General features: G+C 39.6%; 1 protein-coding gene across 4 annotated transcripts; it reads right to left on the bottom strand.

The window, feature by feature from the left end:
* Window positions 1–1,762: 1,762 nt before the first annotated feature.
* On the bottom strand, window positions 1,763–16,944 carry rnf150a (ring finger protein 150a). Of its 4 annotated transcripts, XM_056409882.1 has the most exons (8): window positions 16,201–16,944; window positions 9,360–9,484; window positions 9,234–9,269; window positions 8,336–8,407; window positions 7,880–7,962; window positions 7,630–7,726; window positions 7,285–7,495; window positions 1,763–4,472 (listed from the first exon to the last, which is right to left on the bottom strand). In XM_056409882.1, the coding sequence occupies exons 1-8, from the start codon at window positions 16,652–16,654 to the stop codon at window positions 4,354–4,356; spliced, it is 1,197 nt and encodes a 398-aa protein (XP_056265857.1). In that variant the 5' UTR covers window positions 16,655–16,944; the 3' UTR covers window positions 1,763–4,353. The 4 variants fall into 4 exon arrangements, with proteins under 4 accessions (XP_056265857.1, XP_056265855.1, XP_056265858.1 ...); XM_056409880.1 differs by having other exon boundaries at window positions 9,234–9,484; XM_056409883.1 differs by having other exon boundaries at window positions 9,234–9,382.
* Between the last annotated feature and the right edge of the window lie 474 nt (window positions 16,945–17,418).

Raw genomic sequence — 17,418 nt, 5'->3', positions numbered from 1 at the left:
GAGTGTGTGTGATTGAATTTCTTACCAAACTGGAGCATCTGTAGTAAGTCACAGTTTTTCTCATTAAGTACTTTTTTAAATCTCTTAATGAGACTGTATCTAATAATAGTAGACATAACTGACTCTGGTTAATTTATTTCATCCTAAACCTGTATTTATTGGAGTTTGTCCTCCTCACAGTCAGCAAACACCTCCTATTCGTTTCATTAAAAAAGGGCTCTTTCATAAATCCAGTTCTGACACCAAATCCAGGAAAATGTTTTTCTTTTTCCAGACTACAATAGTCTGCTTCCCTTGACTTTAGTGCAACCAGTCGCCCTCAAACATGACAAGTTTGCACAAGTTTGCATAGATCTCCCTTTTTTAGCAAAACATACTTTTTAGAGAGCTAATGTAAAACAAACAAGTTTATCAAAGTTGAAAAAAACCTGATTAAATTTATTATAACTCACAATCAGAGACATTCCTACACGTGCATCATGGTACAAGAAAAGGAGAGAGACGCCGCTAATCATACTTACAATTATTTTACATAACAAAATAGCAATGCTGTTATTTCTGCTGGGTATAGTGTACAATATATTGATACCCCTCCCCCTCCCTCCCTCCATACACCCACACACGCACAAAGATAAAAGATCATAACAGTATACAACTAGAATGGGCACTCGGTAGAGCGCATACCTTCGCATATCAAAAGATTGGACATTGAATTATGAACATTTTGGCATTAGTTGCATGCCAATTGGACAAAAATTTATCGTGCTATGGTAAAAAAAAGATTTTGAAAACATAACCTTCCGCATTTTCAATGCGAAGGTATTAAGCAACAACTGAGTCATGTGCCATGTTCAATACTGTTGCCCCCTTTCTCCAAAAGCTGAACTTTATAAATAGACTTCTTTCTCTCATCATTCTCTGGAAGGTTAAACTGCAAAAGAAAGGAAGATTTACACAAACAGAAGAAAACATGTGACAACAGAACAAAATTGAATTCCGAATAGATTTCAAATACTTTCCTTGAAAGAAACACATAAGGTACTGATTATATAAATTGTGGAGGCAGTGTTCAATTAGTACATTTATTTCAATTATTCATTTAAATTAATTGCTTGTGTAACCTAGAGAGACTGTTAGTCAGTAAACAGAAGATCAGCTGATGAAAACTATTTAAAAAGGATGGATTGTAGCCAACTAACTTAAATTATACTGTGGCATTATTTATAGGTGCATGTGTACTCTACTGTTTTGTGCATAATTCGTATGTTGTGTATATAAATTATATATGTCGTTTTATTTCATTTTAGGGCGCCTTTTTCACATTCAATATGAATAATGTATGAATGTATATATATATATATATATATATATATATATTTGGAGTTTTTCTTCCCAAGATTAGCATCAAATCCATTCTTCTTTCCAGGAAACATGATGGGAATTAATAGGAAATTGCAGACAAATAAAATAATGTACACCATGGTTTTTTGGGTCTTTAAATTCCATTGGATTCTATATTTATTCCTACGAGTTGTTATTGAAACACTGTAAACAGACACACTGAGAGAAGTCCTTGTATCTTAGTAATATCATCTTTAAGTATTCTGTAAAAAGGTTTAGCTTTAGACAAACTTGCTCTGTTAGGCAGTGCAGCCAGAAAAATGGATGTGCTTGGCTTTATCCTGTCGCTATGCCGACCAAACAAATGGTTAGATGGAGACAGTGTGTGTGTGTGTGTGTGGAGACAAGACATCTCCGGGTATCAAGCTGCTACAGCCCAAGAACATACATTCTCACAAAATTCTATGCTATGCTTATTTCTCACAAAATGAGAAATAAAGAACTACAAATTGCCCCTCCTCAAACCAACACTTTCGTGAAACCATTGAAACATTTGCCCATACATTCAATAATCCTTCAACGATCAACCCAAACAGAGGCGTGTGGACATGTGTGTGTTATATAACAGAGTCCCTGGTGGAGCGAGGATATAATGGAAACAATGACTGGAAGAGGAAAAAAAGTCAGCCAGTTAAATTCCACTGGCTCCATCGGCTCAGTCATTGAGTCTGTGCTTCTTCAGTGTGTAAGTCAACAGGAATGTGAGAGGAAACTTTTCAAATCAACTATTAGATCCTACTGATCTTCTTCAATATGACATTACTGAAACAGTAATAAAGATGTGATTGGCAGGACGACGAGAGTTCGTGGTAGAATTTATTCTTCTACCTTTCCTTGTGTTGTTTTGAATAATGATGACTGTGAATTAACAGTCAGCATCACCACAGGAATCTAAGAGTACAAGCTACATTTAAAAATATATCTTTATTTTGGTTCTCCTTCCACACTAAGCTGGCGTTTTTTTGCAGATTCTGGTGATGATTTTGTGTAGGTTCGTTACTACCGTTGTAATGTAGATATAGCCGAACCCACTATTGTCATTAAGCTGGATCTATGTTTTATAAGTCTCACACTATAGTTGATCAAAGGGAGCAGAAAGAAACCAAACGGAGCTTTAACCACCTGAGGATCAGCAGACTCGCCTGTTCCTCAGCACACGGTGGCTGTGATGTAATTTTGATGTTAATAAGTAATGTAGCCGTTTTCCGGTTGCTCAGATGTCTTTATTTTAAGATCTTTGCGAGGGGTTGTTTGTATGTAGGTTTGAAAAATTTGCCGACTTGGTTTGGACCAAATCCAAACAAAACTTCTCAGTTATTACACTGTAAACATTTTCAGTGTACACTTCAATTACTGTTTGGAGCATCAAATTCCTCAAATGAAAACCCTGACTGGGCTTTCAAATGCATCATATTTGTCACCCTCCTTTTCCATCAAAACAGTCCCTCTTTTAACTGACTTAAAGCATCCACTCCTCATGTTATTTCAGAGCTATTGTGTGATACAGCCAAGGAAATTAGTATGCATGAAACAACAATTTTAAAAATACTACTGATAATCTTGGCACAAAGATTGGTTTACATATTTATACCCACTGGCTTGACACGTGTAGAAGGTTTGGCTACAGTGTGTGCACCCTGCCAGAGTTTGGGAGTGACAAGTACAATTGCCAGCTGTGTTTAGCAGCAGTGTGAACACAGATATGAACACTTCCACAACAGGAAGTGATCACCAGTGCCATTTGTTGTGATAACTTGTAAAACAGCAGCAGTTTCAGTAGGGCAGTGGCTGACATCGCCTCAAACTTCCTGTGGCAAGCTATGATTGTCAGATGTGAGGACAGAAATATCAACCTTGTTTTTGCTTATTTTCTCTCAACAGGAATATTCAGTTGGGAAAATATAGGTTATAAATACACAAAACTAGTAAGAGAAACTGTTACATTTTAAAATTACAGCATAACGTGTGCATAAATATCCCAACTCCTTGAACGTCACATGACCACATAAACGTAAAGACCTACGCTTCAAGTTTTTAAAGGATAATAACGTGTACCCAAATCTGAAGTTGAAAAATAGCTGGTGGTAATTCACACCAACTGTTGAAATAAGTTGCTGATATATGCTCTACACATGCTATGCATCCATTACATCAGTAGGAATATGTTGGCAGTGATCTCATACCAATAAATTGAACAATCTGCACATATTCTGAATAACAATTAAAGCTGCAATCTGACATTAAGGATACCCTGCTGCTTCTGTGCTTATATTGTGTCCAATAACAGGTTTAAAAATATTATTTTGTACTAGTAAACTTTGTACTAGGCCTCAAACAACCTATTAGATGCCAGATACTATGTTTACAAAATTAAGAGCATATTGTCTCCAAACGGCTCTCAAAATGGCATTTGCTGAGCCAGTGGCTCGTAGCTAACGGTGCAAACAGCGCTAACTGTGCAAAAACGGCGACAGGGCTGACAGAGAGAACAGTGTTAGTTGACAGCGTTGGTCAGGACGGTGTTATCAGCTGTAACCGCTAGTTGAGAGCCATGCAGAATGGCGGTCATGAGCTCATAAGTTGGGCATGCTCACACTCACAAAACATGTGTGACAGGCCTGGCAATGTCAGCAAAGAACAGAGAAGATCGTATTACAACACAAACAGGAAGAGCCGCTCTTTGCTCCACGAGATCTTTACATATCAAATACAAGTTTGATGCTATATTAATGCTCTGAATATCGCACCAAGAACCTTTACAGGTGTGAAAAGATTACGTGTCACAAAAACTGGGCCACCACAACGTGTTGTTTTGCTCATTTGCCCTTCTTCTGTTAAGTCACTTCCTCCAGGGTGCTGAAGACACGGCGGATCTCTGGGTGGAGGGAGGGGGGGGTCGCTTTGTCCTCTTTTTCCTGGTGATTCAGGCTTTTAATCTCAACTTTCATTGGCTCAGGATTTAGCATGATAGCATTCTTGCTCCGTGGACAGGTCTACTTCAGGCAAGTCCACCTCCACTCCCATGGCGATAGAGCCGTCTGAATCCCTGCTGGGTGGAGGCTGTTGCCCACCTGAGAGGGGAGAGAGGGAGGTCATTTGTCTTATTCAAGAGGCCGCTGTGGGTTATACCAGTGTCTCTGAACAGTCAAGTCCTTTAAAGAAGATATCATTATTTGCCTTTGAACATTCTTCCCCCACATTACAGAGATAAATCAGGTCTTTTTCTGGGCCCCTGATTGGACCACACATCCAATGAATGGCTGACTTCATAAAGAATGAACAGCACTTATTATTCAGACGCAACACAATCGGTCCCCCATCACTGGCAACACACGGCAGCAGCAATCCTGACAGATCTGCTTCATCCCATGCTAAGTGCCTACCAGTGACATCGTCACTGTCAGCTCAATGGTGCTGCGACATCAGTCTTGATTAGATCACCTGCTTGTGGTGCCTTGAATATAAACCCTTACAGGCAACTGTTTAAAATAATTATTTCGCTTTTAAGTCCTGCCAACGCATAGATAATGAAGCTATTCATCTGCTCTAGAAGCAGTATGGAGCACACTATTTACACGATGCAGCAAAACTTATTACTAGGGCTTCAACTTATGATCATTTTCTCAATATGATAATTAACTATTACGCATTTAAAATGTCAAATATTGACACCTAGTAGCAATGTTCTCTTTTCTTTAAACAATAAACCCTAAATCCGCAAATATATTGAGATACAACAAGTCTATAAAACATTTTTTTATTTCACTCAACTCATCTCCAATATAGGTTTTCATCTATCTGACCTTCATTAGGGTAGGGTATGTTGTATCTGTCTTGTTTCTTCATAAAAAAATATTCTGTATGAATTAATCACATGACACATGACAAGGTATTTTAAACAAAACTGCAATCTTGATTTTTACAATCTACAATATTTCATCTTTCCCTATTAATGGCTAAACAGCATGGATCTCCATTTTTCAAAAAAGCTAATTAAAAAAACCATTGAAAACATAGAATGCTTAAATCTCCCACATCTCATAACACTTGTGAACTAGAATGGGCACTCGGTAGAGCGCATACCTTCGCATATCACAAGATTGGGCATTGAATTATGAACATTTTGGCATTAGTTGCATGCCAATTGGACAAAAATGTATCGTGCTATGGTAAAAAAAAAGATTTTGACCTTTCCATGACCTTGACCTTGACCTTTGACCCGATTGATCCCAAAATCTAATCAAATGGTCCCCGGATAATAACCAATCATCCCACCAAATTCCATGTGATTCAAGAAGATTTGACCTGTTCATGACCTTTGACCTTGACCTTTGACCCGATCGATCCCAAAATCTAATCAACTGGTCCCCGGATAATAAACAATCATCCCACCAAATTTCATGCGATTCGGTTCAATACTTTTTGAGTTTTGCGAATAACACGCATACAAATAAATAAATAAATAAATGGCGATCAAAACATAACCTTCCGGCATTTTCAATGCGAAGGTAATAACATTAGCAAACAAATCTATAGCCGACCTCAATAAATCTCAAATATAGCTATGTTTTCTTTACTGTGCACAAAGACACAAATATAAAGAGAGATTAAAACGTTGTCAATCCATCTGTGTCAGAAGTGAGTTTCTAAGTGTGGGCATGTTTGTGCCCGGAAGGGGAGAAGTGTTAGAAACTCATCTCACCTGCTGAGCTGAAGGACTCTGGCACTCGTTACTCAAACACTTCATCTTTTCTTTACCGTTACACTGTGCAGCGCCAGGTCTTCAACCATCACATTAAAGTTGAATTATAAACCCAGCCTGACAGTAACCTGACTGCAGGACCAAGAGTAAAACATCTGGGAAGTGTAATTACATCAAGCTGGATAGAGCTGGAATAACAATTTACATAACAGAGTGGCATTCAATATAAGTATCGTCCATAAATAGCCTGCTGCATTTCTTGTTTTATAGATTTACTGATTTGGCGTAAAAAATTGACTTTTATCTTCTCAGCCCAAATTCAGATGAATGTTTCTTATTCTATTATTTTTTCTGTGCTTTTTATATAAATATATATATATACATAGATATGTATAGCCAATTATCACAAATGTTCCCCCCTCTCTGAAAAGTAAGACACAATAATAAATAAAAGGTAAAAATCTGTTTATTCCTTCATTCAGCCCACAAAAAGGTGTTGTATCTGTTCTGTGGAAACATTTTTGGCCTCAGATGCTAAATGGAAGAAAGAACACGTGTTAGAGCACGTGCATGTACTTGCACAATAAAGCGCTGATAGTAAGCAGATGTTTAACTGCTGTCAGTTAAAGAAACAGCTCTTAGGTGTTTGCATAAGGTGTTGAAGTGTACAACACACTCAAACATAAATATTTGCATGTATGTGGTTTAGGCTGTGGCTTTACTATCCTACCCTCCTGTGTTGTTCAGGAATATCTGAATTAGGGAACATTGACCAGGTGGCTGCCTGTCTGATTAAAGCCTCAGAATAAACAAGTCAACCCTCAAATGTCAAGAGAAAAATTAGGAATAAAACCAGAACCGGCACACAGTAAAACATTTTTTTTTTAAACTGGTTTCCTCTGTGTGATGGGGGCCCAAAGGTCTTGTCAATTCTAATATATTCCAACATATTTTAAGCACAGGACATAGGGAAACAGTTAAAGACTTTACTCTGTTAAATAATGGAGACACAAATACATGGATGGAGAGTCATACTGTTGAGCATGTGGTGATAACTTTGTATTAACTGGAACTTTAAACTAAAACTGAACGTCCCAACTTCCCATCTTAGCTCCACATCCACGTTCACTGACTGTCAGGTCTTTCCATCTACGTTACAAATGTGTGATGTTTGAACTTACACCAGGCGATGAATTGGCTTTCTCCCCCCTGAAGTTCTATCTCTTCGTCTGGATGGAGCTGCTGTCGGTCTGTTTCTCCGCCGGCTGGATCCATAACCGCCAAGCTCTCGTTTACTGTGATTTCACTCGCCCCGCTGATGTGGATGGCGTGTGGACCGCCGACAGATGTCTCATAGTCTGGAGGAACGTCATCTAAACAGTCTGCGTTGAGCTGGATGGTGGCAAAGGTCTCGTCTTTAGAGGCACTCTCACGCACGCTACAAGTGGTCATTCATTTTATGTTTTGTACTTTGTAATCTTGATATGAGAATGAGAGAACATCATAATAAATCAAAAGGACCTTACTGCGATTCCCAAGGCTTTGAGGATGTTCATTTTGCACATGGGACACGTTCGGTGGTCTAGTAGCCACGGGTCGACACAGTGCTTATGGAAGACGTGCCTGACCAAACAGGACAGTGCACACATAAAACACTTTAGAAAACAAATGACTGCTGTGTAATATGTATACTGGCAGTGATGGTGCATTTGCTGACTTTATGCCTTCAACAAAAAGAGACATCTAGTTTTAAAGTTACAAGCACATAAACATTACCTGCATGGTAAAATCCTCACGACTTCATTCGGCTTATAACCTTCGATGCAAACTGCACAGCTGTCGAAGTCGGACTCGGTCTCCTAAAACACAGAAAGACAGAAATGGAAAAACACAAATATGACCAAAGAATTCTCAAATAGAGCAGCGTTCACAACAAAGTGTTTCACAGTAAAAACAAATAACAAAAGCAGATCAAATCCACAACAAAAAGGTATAAAACAAGATAAAATGATCCAAATGACGACAATATCATCAATGTGTGATAAGAATGATTTTCTAGAATATATTTCATATAGAATATAGAATTTGCCTAGGCTAACAAATGATACATCTATATATGAAACAAATTAATTCTGTATAATTCAACTAATGTACTTCACATTGATAATAAAGTATAGCTTACTTTTAAACTCACTGTATAGCCAAAGATGTTTATGTGACATATACTGCTACCTTGTCTCCTTTCTTTATGGTGCGTACTTGCAGCTTACTGATGGCCTTCTTTGCAGCATCTCCCAAACGTCTCTGTGGATATAAAACAATAAGCGTCAGTGACTCAGCAGCATGGAGGGATCTCATTGGTCTGTTGATAGGCAGCAAATACTGCGTATTGTTCTACATCAGCTTAAAAAATTAACAGCTGACATGTTCATGTACACCAACACAAAATGTGTCGTCTACTACTGTAAGATAAAGTATAAATACCACCACTGGACCACAGTAAACCAGTGAACCACAATGACAACACACTAATTAATTAGAGAAAGGTTATTCTGTTTTTTCGGCATAAAAGAAAATTATCGTACACTATTTTAAGATTTAAAAGTATTATTGGAAGCATATTAGAGGAACTGGTGACGGCAGATTTAGAGAAATTGACACACAAGTATCAAGGCACAATATCACGCTTCTACAGTTGCCGTGGTAATAAAATGAGAACAGGATTTGTTCCAATATTGATGAACATAATTTAAGTGAAACCACCAACAATGGTTGTCACGGCACCGGCTCTTATCATAACAGGCTCGATGATGAATTTTTATTACAGACGTCACAAGAACGTCAGAGGCGGCCATTTATTATAAAGCTAAGACAGTCGCAAGTATTTGCACTGTTGGCTCACAGAGAGCCGAGTTGGTTGATGGTTCACCGGTTTGCAACCTCTCTTTTCGGCCAGCTGTCAGGCTAATTCTGGCCTCTCCATAAAGCCTCACAGAGCCGACACCAGATGGAAAAAGGCATGGGCCAATGACAAGAGTGAGGCCACAGCACTGCCAGTCGCCCTTTCAGGCAGAACCACATTAGCTCATAAAGTCATACTTTGGATGAAACAAAGTGCACACAGCCATACCTGATTGCGGTCTCGTGCATTAGCGTACCGGAACCTCTGGATGTAGTAGAAGACGAGCCAGGCGAGGGAGATGATCATGAGGACGATGAAGGAGATGGAGACAAACACTACTGACGTTCTGCTCACGTATTTCTGCAGGTTGCGGGTTCCTATGGAGATGTATAGCGTGACCATGATTTTCTGCTCCAGCAAGGCCGCGATCTCACGACCTTTAGGCTCTGGGATCATGATGGCCACAACTTCGCCTGTACCTGCACACACAGACATCCCAGGAAGTACCAGTTTAGATGTTTAGAAGATGAATCGGGTCCTCAGTATTATGTCTGGAGCTTTGACACCTGGATAGCAGTCTAAACTCCACTATTACACTCAAATTACACATAATGGATCATAGAGTATGTTTCAGACATCTTCAAATTATCTTAAATAATATTTATATTTCAATGAATATTTGGCCAACAACACATTAAAATTAGATAGCAGAAAAAAATGTTGTGTATCTCCTCCATGGATTATAGTTTTGAAAGAGAACTTTAATTTTCAGAAAATAAATAAACCTAAAATAAAATTAAAATAATGTACACTGCATCACAAGAATCAATGTTATTTGATTTTTTCACTTGACAGTTAGTAGATTACAAAAACAGCTGACGATTAATCTCCTGTCAAAATTGATTATTTCAGCGCCAATGTAAAAAAGTGTACCAATCATAAAGAGCTAAAGAAAGTATAATATAAATACAATACAGTACGGAGATAACAAAGACATGTAGTTATACAGGACTGTCTCAGAAAATTAGAATATTGTGATGAAGTTCTTTATTTTCTGTAATGCAATTAAAAAAACAAAAATGTCATGCATTCTGGATTCATTACAAATCAACTGAAATATTGCAAGCCTTTTATTCTTTTAATATTGCTGATTATGGCTTACAGCTTAAGAAAACTCAAATATCCTATCTCTAAATATTAGAATATCATGAAAAAGTATACTAGTAGGGTATTAAACAAATCACTTGAATTGTCTAATTAACTCGAAACACCTGCAAGGGTTTCCTGAGCCTTGACAAACACTCAGCTGTTATAAATCTTTTTTTTTTACTTGGTCTGAGGAAATATTAAAATTTTATGAGATAGGATTTTAGAGTTTTCTTAAGCTGTAAGCCATAATCAGCAATATTAAAAGAATAAAAGGCTTGCAATATTTCAGTTGATTTGTAATGAATCCAGAATGCATGACATTTTTGTTTTTTTAATTGCATTACAGAAAATAAAGAACTTTATCACAATATTCTAATTTTCTGAGACAGTCCTGTATATGTATATTAATATATTATTTGAGGTCGTCTGTAAAACGGGAAGAGCGTAAGGGACATAACTGTGTTTTAGACACAATAAGGGAACAAGCCTCGACTCTGTGGCCGGTTGATGATTCCAGGAACTGCATTAACAGTCCGATTACTGTTACATCATATTCCTTCTGCTGATACGTTTATGACTACGGCTGCATGGAGTCACAGTGGCTCCCTGCGGTGCCCGAGTCCTTCTTTCAGTCACGTTAAACAGTGGCTTTGTTCAAACTGCCATTACCAACAGTAGCTTCTGTGCAGCCTGCCAGATACTCCGATAAATCATCATGTAACAGAGATCAGCACGGAGCTATTTTTAAATGATATGCTGGGTTAATTCTGCCACAGAAGCGCTACAGAAAAAACATTCTTTTGTTTTTTTCCAGAGGAGTTAAAAGGCTTTGAATCCGACAGATATCCTCTCTTTTGAGGATGTAGCAGCAATGCATTATTGCTGTCATACTCACAAATCCCTTTATGTAACAGGTCTGTTGTCAAATCTGCACAGCTGCTACATTTGATATGACAACGGTTGAAAGCCCAGACCATCGTCATGTTTTGAAACAGTTTCATGTCGATGAATTGCCATTCTTTAAATAAATGTTTTAGTAAACAATTTTTTTTGGGTATGGTAGAAACAGGTACAAAGCACTTCATGTGTCGCTAACATCTTCGGATCCACAGCCACAGTAGTGTGGTAACAGCTGGCAGCATCTCCACTGTTACCACACTACGGTATGGTGGCTGCTCTCGCAAAATGAGTGTATATATGCGAAAGACTCGAAAGCAAACTCTGCAACAAACAATGACAGAGAAAACAAAAGGTTGTGTTTGGACCGCAAACAGACACATGCTGCTGAACACCGCGATGTATTCAGCCTCTCAAGCCACAAGCTGTCCCACTTTTTGGCTTGTATCTTCCTCACAGACATGAACATTTAACCAAGGTAAGCATGTCGTTGGAATAATTTTGTTTTCACTTGTCAGTTTCTAAATTAATTTATTATGAGATATACTACCCGTTTCTCCCAATAATACCCAAAAAACCCTGACAACGTATTTCTATGAATGTTCCCTGTTTTGTAAAACTTTTTTTTCATGTGTGTAACCTCAGAAACAGACACTCCCGACCTGCAGATGTATGGTTTTAGTTCAACCATATGGTGCAAAATCACTGTGATGTAACAACAACACATAAAAACCCACATTATCTCATGTCAACGGCCAAAACCGTTGCTTCCAGACTCAGTGAATTAAAAAATATACCCCAGTATGGCCATCTTCTGCTTCAGCAGAAATAAGGGAACGCATAATATGGAAGATTTCCCTAAGCCTTGACTCTGATCGCCTTCTTCTGTGCACTGTGACGCAGCCAGAGCGGACAGAAATAGCTGCTTCTAAAACAGGAGCGCAATCTCTGAGACTGAGGTTGAACCTAGAAAAATATCTGTGTTTTCAGATCCACTTGGCCAAAATATGAGAGCAAACCACAATAAATACTTAGTGGGTTAATCCAGTGGACACCAACCTGTTCAGTGCTGGGAATTTAATTTGTTTAACAGGCGTGCGACAAAGAGGATACCACTGAGGAACAGATGACCACAGAATTAACTGTTAAAAGCTTTAAACAACAATGCACTAATCTGAACCTGACAGTTACACTTTGGCGTGACATGAAAGTTTATCAAAAAAAGATGACTGAAGGAATAGTTTGACATTTTGAGGAAAATGCGTCTTCCATTTCTGATAACGCCCTCATCTGTGTACATGGGACATGATGCTGAAGCCAACAGGTGGTTAGCTTAGCTTAGCCAGGAGACTGGAAACAAGGGGAAACAGCTAGCCTGGCTCTGTTCAACTGGAACAAATCCAATCACTCAACACAAAAATGCAAGCGTGAAAAAAACCCCGCTGTGGTTTTGCGGGTAATTGCGTCCTGGACTATTAATTGGTGCCAGGCAGTTGCCAGGCAGTTGCAAGGCAGCCAGCGGAGAGTCGAAGAAGTTTCTGCTCTCAGGCAGACACTTTGTTTTTCCGCCATGCGAGGAGTTTCCAGTCTGTATGCTAATTTACTGCTGCTATCAAGAAATAAGGGATTTTCCTTCAAATGTTTAAAACTTTGACAGGAAAATGAACCTGAAAGTATAACCCTCACTCTTTTAGAGCTTCTGACCTGGCAGGATCATGACTTTGACCCCGCTCAGCCTTGGGATGCGAGGGGTAAAATAAAATCAAGACCTTAGAGGTTTCTGGCTCTGGCAACTGCGGATTTTACAGCCCAGCTGTGTTGTCTCTTGACAGGAAAGTGCTCCATTCTTTCTTTGGCAGCCTCACATTAAATATACACTTTAGGACCCGGGCCTTGGCCCCTGTGCTCTGGGTTTCCTTCCTCTTCTCTCAAAGCTTCGTCTTCACACCTCTCCTGGCTGCCATTTCTGTCCCTTAGTGTCTCAATTTATATTTATGTAATGGTTTAAAGCAGGGAAAGCCTGGTTTTCAATTGCATGGGAAATTGTGCATCTGGCCACCTGGTGAAGGCACGTCCATTATTTACTCACTTTTTAGCTTTGCTTTGGGATCTACTTTCTTCTGAGACACTTCACTGAATTTGAGTAAAAGCTTTAGAGGTTTTTGCATTGAATTCAAATGAACTGCTTATCATGACAGGTGCCTCAGACGTGTCAATTCAAAAAGACCTTCGAGTTAAAAACTTCTCGTAATCAATTAGACCATTATCGCTAGGTGTTGTGATCTTTCTAATTAAACATCTGTTTCTACACAGATCCCTTTGTCCAACAACCGTCATGCATTGTGCCATCATCTGGCACAGACGTTGTGGTCTAATCAGCCACACCTTTATGGAAACTAGCAACAGGATGCCCGAGAAGCCACTTCCAACAGAAATACATGGCAAGTGGAAACAACAGAGAATCTTGCAATAAGGTTGACCAAGGGCTTAAAGTTAAAGACTTCCTGCACCCATCTCTGACCTCGCCATTCATTTTTATCTCAACTAGATGCTGGTAAGGTTTTCGTGACAGCATTTCACACGGTTTTGGGTAAGTATTGCAGTGACAAAAAATCTTTTCACAAATCTTTAGGAATATAAACATCTGGTAGAGTACTTAAAACAGCCTTTGTGGGACGGTATTCCAGGACCACATGTTGCCGTGATTACACACACACACAGACTCACAAGGTGAAAACTATACAAGCCGCACGCCGTCAGGCTCATACAGCGGGCTCTTCTCACAGCTACTGGAGGCCTGAAACTTAACTTGTATTCTCACTAATATTCTAATCTGTCCGATCCGTTCAGGGTCAAATCAAGAAATACATTCGACAGGTAAAAAAACACAATTAAATAACTGCTTAGCAAGCTTGGAAGAAAAGGTTTCTTGCAACTTTAGGACAGCTGTAGAGCTAATACTAAACTAGATGATACAATAAAGGTATTGCATCTATGCATGATGGGCTGCTCTGTTTGGAGAAACAACCTAATATTAAAGAACAATAAGAGAACAGTATTCTTTGGTTTCCAAAGTGGAGGTAGTATATACCATATTATGAGAATATAATGATAACTTCTTTAGGTGAAAATGAACTGTGAATTAATATATTAACCGACTTTTGCTGCTGCTTATACTCATTGTATTGAGTGAACTGTGAAGTGAAGGAGTGAAGGAGTCTCAAATCAGCATGTAAACATGTTTATAATCTCAGATCTTATCTGAATTATGGCGGAAGGACAGTAGGATGAAAATGTTTAGTGAATGCTGAGAGTCACGAGCTTCAACATGTACACAGTGCAAGAGGAATCTCCATAGTGGCATTCCCGAAGAGCCTATTCGTGAAACTTGTAGTTAAACTAAACTTTGTCTGCGATACATTTTTAATCCATCCATCCATCATCAATACCGCTTCATCCTCATCAGGGTCGCCGGGCCGCTGGAGCCGATCCCAGCTGACAGGGCGAAGGCAGGGGACACCCTGGACAGGCAGCCAGTCCATCGAGGGCTCATATAGAGACATACAACCATTCACTCTCACATTCACACCTATGGGCAATTTAGAGATCAATTAACCTGCAGCATGTCTTTGGACTGTGGGAGGAAGCCGGAGAACCCGGAGGGAACCCACGCTGCCACGGGGAGAACATGCAAACTCCACACAGAAGGACCGCCCCGACCGGGAATTGAACTCACGGCCCTCTTGCTGTGAGGCGACAGTGCTAGCCACTACACCACCGTGCAGCCCTACATTTTAAATCAGATTTCTATATTCAGCACATAGAAACGTGACAACAATTTAGTCAATGACCTGCATATCTTATTTGTTGGTACATTATTCTGCTTGGTGGTATTTAAACAGCCAACGGTCAAAAAGCATGAAAAGCCTCTAGAAATCAAGGTAAATAAATGTGAAGAAACTTCTCCATGGCCTGTGTTCCCAGGACATTTGTCATGGGTTATGTGAAAAGGTTTATTTAAACATGTCAGGTCTTGAATGTTTACTTTGGTGCTGTATTGATTGTGGACCGAGCAAAAACAAGTTTTAGTCAGCTTTGTCTTGAGGAGTTATTGCCTGCAGCCTGATTCACTGCAAAACATTGAACTGTATTTGTGATTATAGTGGTTTCTTTCTTATCATATTTGTGAAGAAAACATGGGTAGAAAGGGAGGCTTACTCAACGGCCTTCTGTGAGCTCCTCTGCACATATTATGACAAACATGTTCCTGTTGGTTGTGAACATGCTGTTATTGTTTCTTGCTTAGAAGTAAATCAGGAGCACTCATGGAACATTGTTTTTACACTAACTGCCTTTGATAAGTTACAGTATAGAAGGAAAACTCAACCATTGGAAACTAGACTCATGATGGTGCTGGAATGAAATTAAAAATATCTGGTATTTTTGTGAAACTGTGCTCAAATGACATAATTTGTAATTTTTTTTATTAACACTGTTAAAAAAATATAAATGTCCATGTCTGCACTACTGCATTTGTGTTTCACCGTTGTCTTGTTTCTTCTCCATGAGAAGTTAATTATTATTCTTTATGATTGAGTTTATTTCCCCTTGTTTGGATGCAGTATCGGCATGGAAACTAAACTCTGTGCTCAGTGATATGTAGTTTTGAGTTTAGACTGTCCGGCTGGTTGTGTTTAGACAACGCTTACAATTTCAGAACTTGGGCTGTCATTTGTGAAATTACAAAAAAAGTAATATAGTGTAGCGACCCTGTGAAGTAAAAAAAAACATGTTCTCTAAAGGTAAGGTATCTAAAAACTGTTGAATTGTTCTCATCTGCAATGGAACAAAGTGGAACTCATATCAAAAAGGTGACGTCAGCCAGACCTACATACAGTTAGAACATCCATAGATCTGTGACAGGTGATATTCAGTCAATCTGCTCGGGATCCAGTGCACTTTGTACAGTGTATCGTTATTGAGCCGATTACAAAGATGCAGAAGCTGCTGTGGGACTTCAGCGATGTGAATACAATCCATTAATCTCGGCCCAACACTGACCAAGCAACTACTGATAGGAGTGTGTATACCCTCCGGCCTATGAACAGGAACTATGACCAAAAAGACGTGTCGACTTGTTGTCTCTCACCTGGATGGGGCATTGTTATAGTGTCGTTTGCATTGCCGGAGCCCACATTGTATATGACAACAGCAGAGGCGTTGTAGTGGGCTACGTTCCGGATCTTCTCTCGATATGTACAGTTCCCCGCAGCCACCAACGCCACCCAGGGGGTGTTTTGAGGCAAGGGGGGGAACCTCAAGTTCGGGTCGCACGCCTCTCGGTCCTGCAGGCTGGACGGCACCAGCACGATACCTCTGGCTTCTTTCTTGGGCGACTGCTCGCCATACCGACCGCACTCGGATTTCTCTGTCCTGACCTCCGAAGTGACGGGGTCCAGATAGGTGATGTTAACAAAAGCAGTGTACCATTCCTCTTTCTCTGCAACCGTAAAGTCCAGGCACAATAAGTGCACGAAACAAAACGACAGCAGCCACGTCGAGAGAGCCAGACTGCGGCAAGCTCGGATGAGGGACAGAGCCATATATGCGGCTGGTTTGGGATGGACGGTCCCCGGGTCTCCTCACTCGAAAGCTCGCACCTCGTCCCTCTTCTTTACAGCAGCAACCAAAAAACATGAACCTTGCATGAGAGCCAGGGCCAGACACCAGCCATCGTAGACGAGATATCCGAAGAGTTTGTGAGCTACGTGCAGAGTCCACTTCACGCCACCACCTGCAGGAAAAGAAGACGCTGTGTGTTGTTGTTCACCGTCAGCTGTTTCCCGTCTTCGCTCAGGATTGGCTCGTCATCACGTGACCTGGGCGTGGACAATATCCCTCTGACGACCCAATGGCATGTGGAGAAAGTAAAACATTATAAATCATGTATTCCACTGCTAAAGAAAGACTTACACGTGAACCTGGCAGTTAGTCACGTACGCTTTTGCATTACTATTGCATTTTGTATCGTAGTATGTATTATATGTTTGATGAAACTAGTTAATAATATGTAATAATAATAAACAAATTCGGGCTGTGGAGCCTGGAATGAGTCACTTGAATAACGATGGGCGTGGACAATCATCAATTGTTACATCAAATTAAGACACAAATTAAATGATTATCAATCTGGCCAATTAATGACAGCCACAATTTATGTTATTATGTTATTAATAGTGTTATTTTAAAAGTAAGTTGATAAATGTATTGTGTTGTTCCATTTACTTAATAATTCGTATTGCATTCCATCTGACCATTTCGGTCTTTTAACATTTCGATGCAACAGCGTCTTAAAATCTTAAAGATG

Source organism: Pseudoliparis swirei, chromosome 24 (assembly GCF_029220125.1).
Source record: "Pseudoliparis swirei isolate HS2019 ecotype Mariana Trench chromosome 24, NWPU_hadal_v1, whole genome shotgun sequence".
NCBI lineage: Eukaryota > Metazoa > Chordata > Actinopteri > Perciformes > Liparidae > Pseudoliparis > Pseudoliparis swirei.
Note: the sequence above shows the minus strand (reverse complement) of the source record. Positions and strands in the feature narration are given on the sequence as shown.

Excerpts from the sequence above, each read along its gene's own strand:
- rnf150a (XM_056409880.1), bottom strand. The coding sequence starts at position 16,654 with ATGGCTCTGTCCCTCATCCGAGCTTGCCGCAGTCTGGCTCTCTCGACG. Across the intron at positions 9,485-16,200 it reads TATAACAATGCCCCATCCAG|GTACAGGCGAAGTTGTGGCC; the intron begins GTGAGAGACAAC and ends CTGTGTGTGCAG. Across the intron at positions 7,496-7,629 it reads TCAAAGCCTTGGGAATCGCA|CTCAACGCAGACTGTTTAGA; the intron begins GTAAGGTCCTTT and ends GCCACCATCCAG.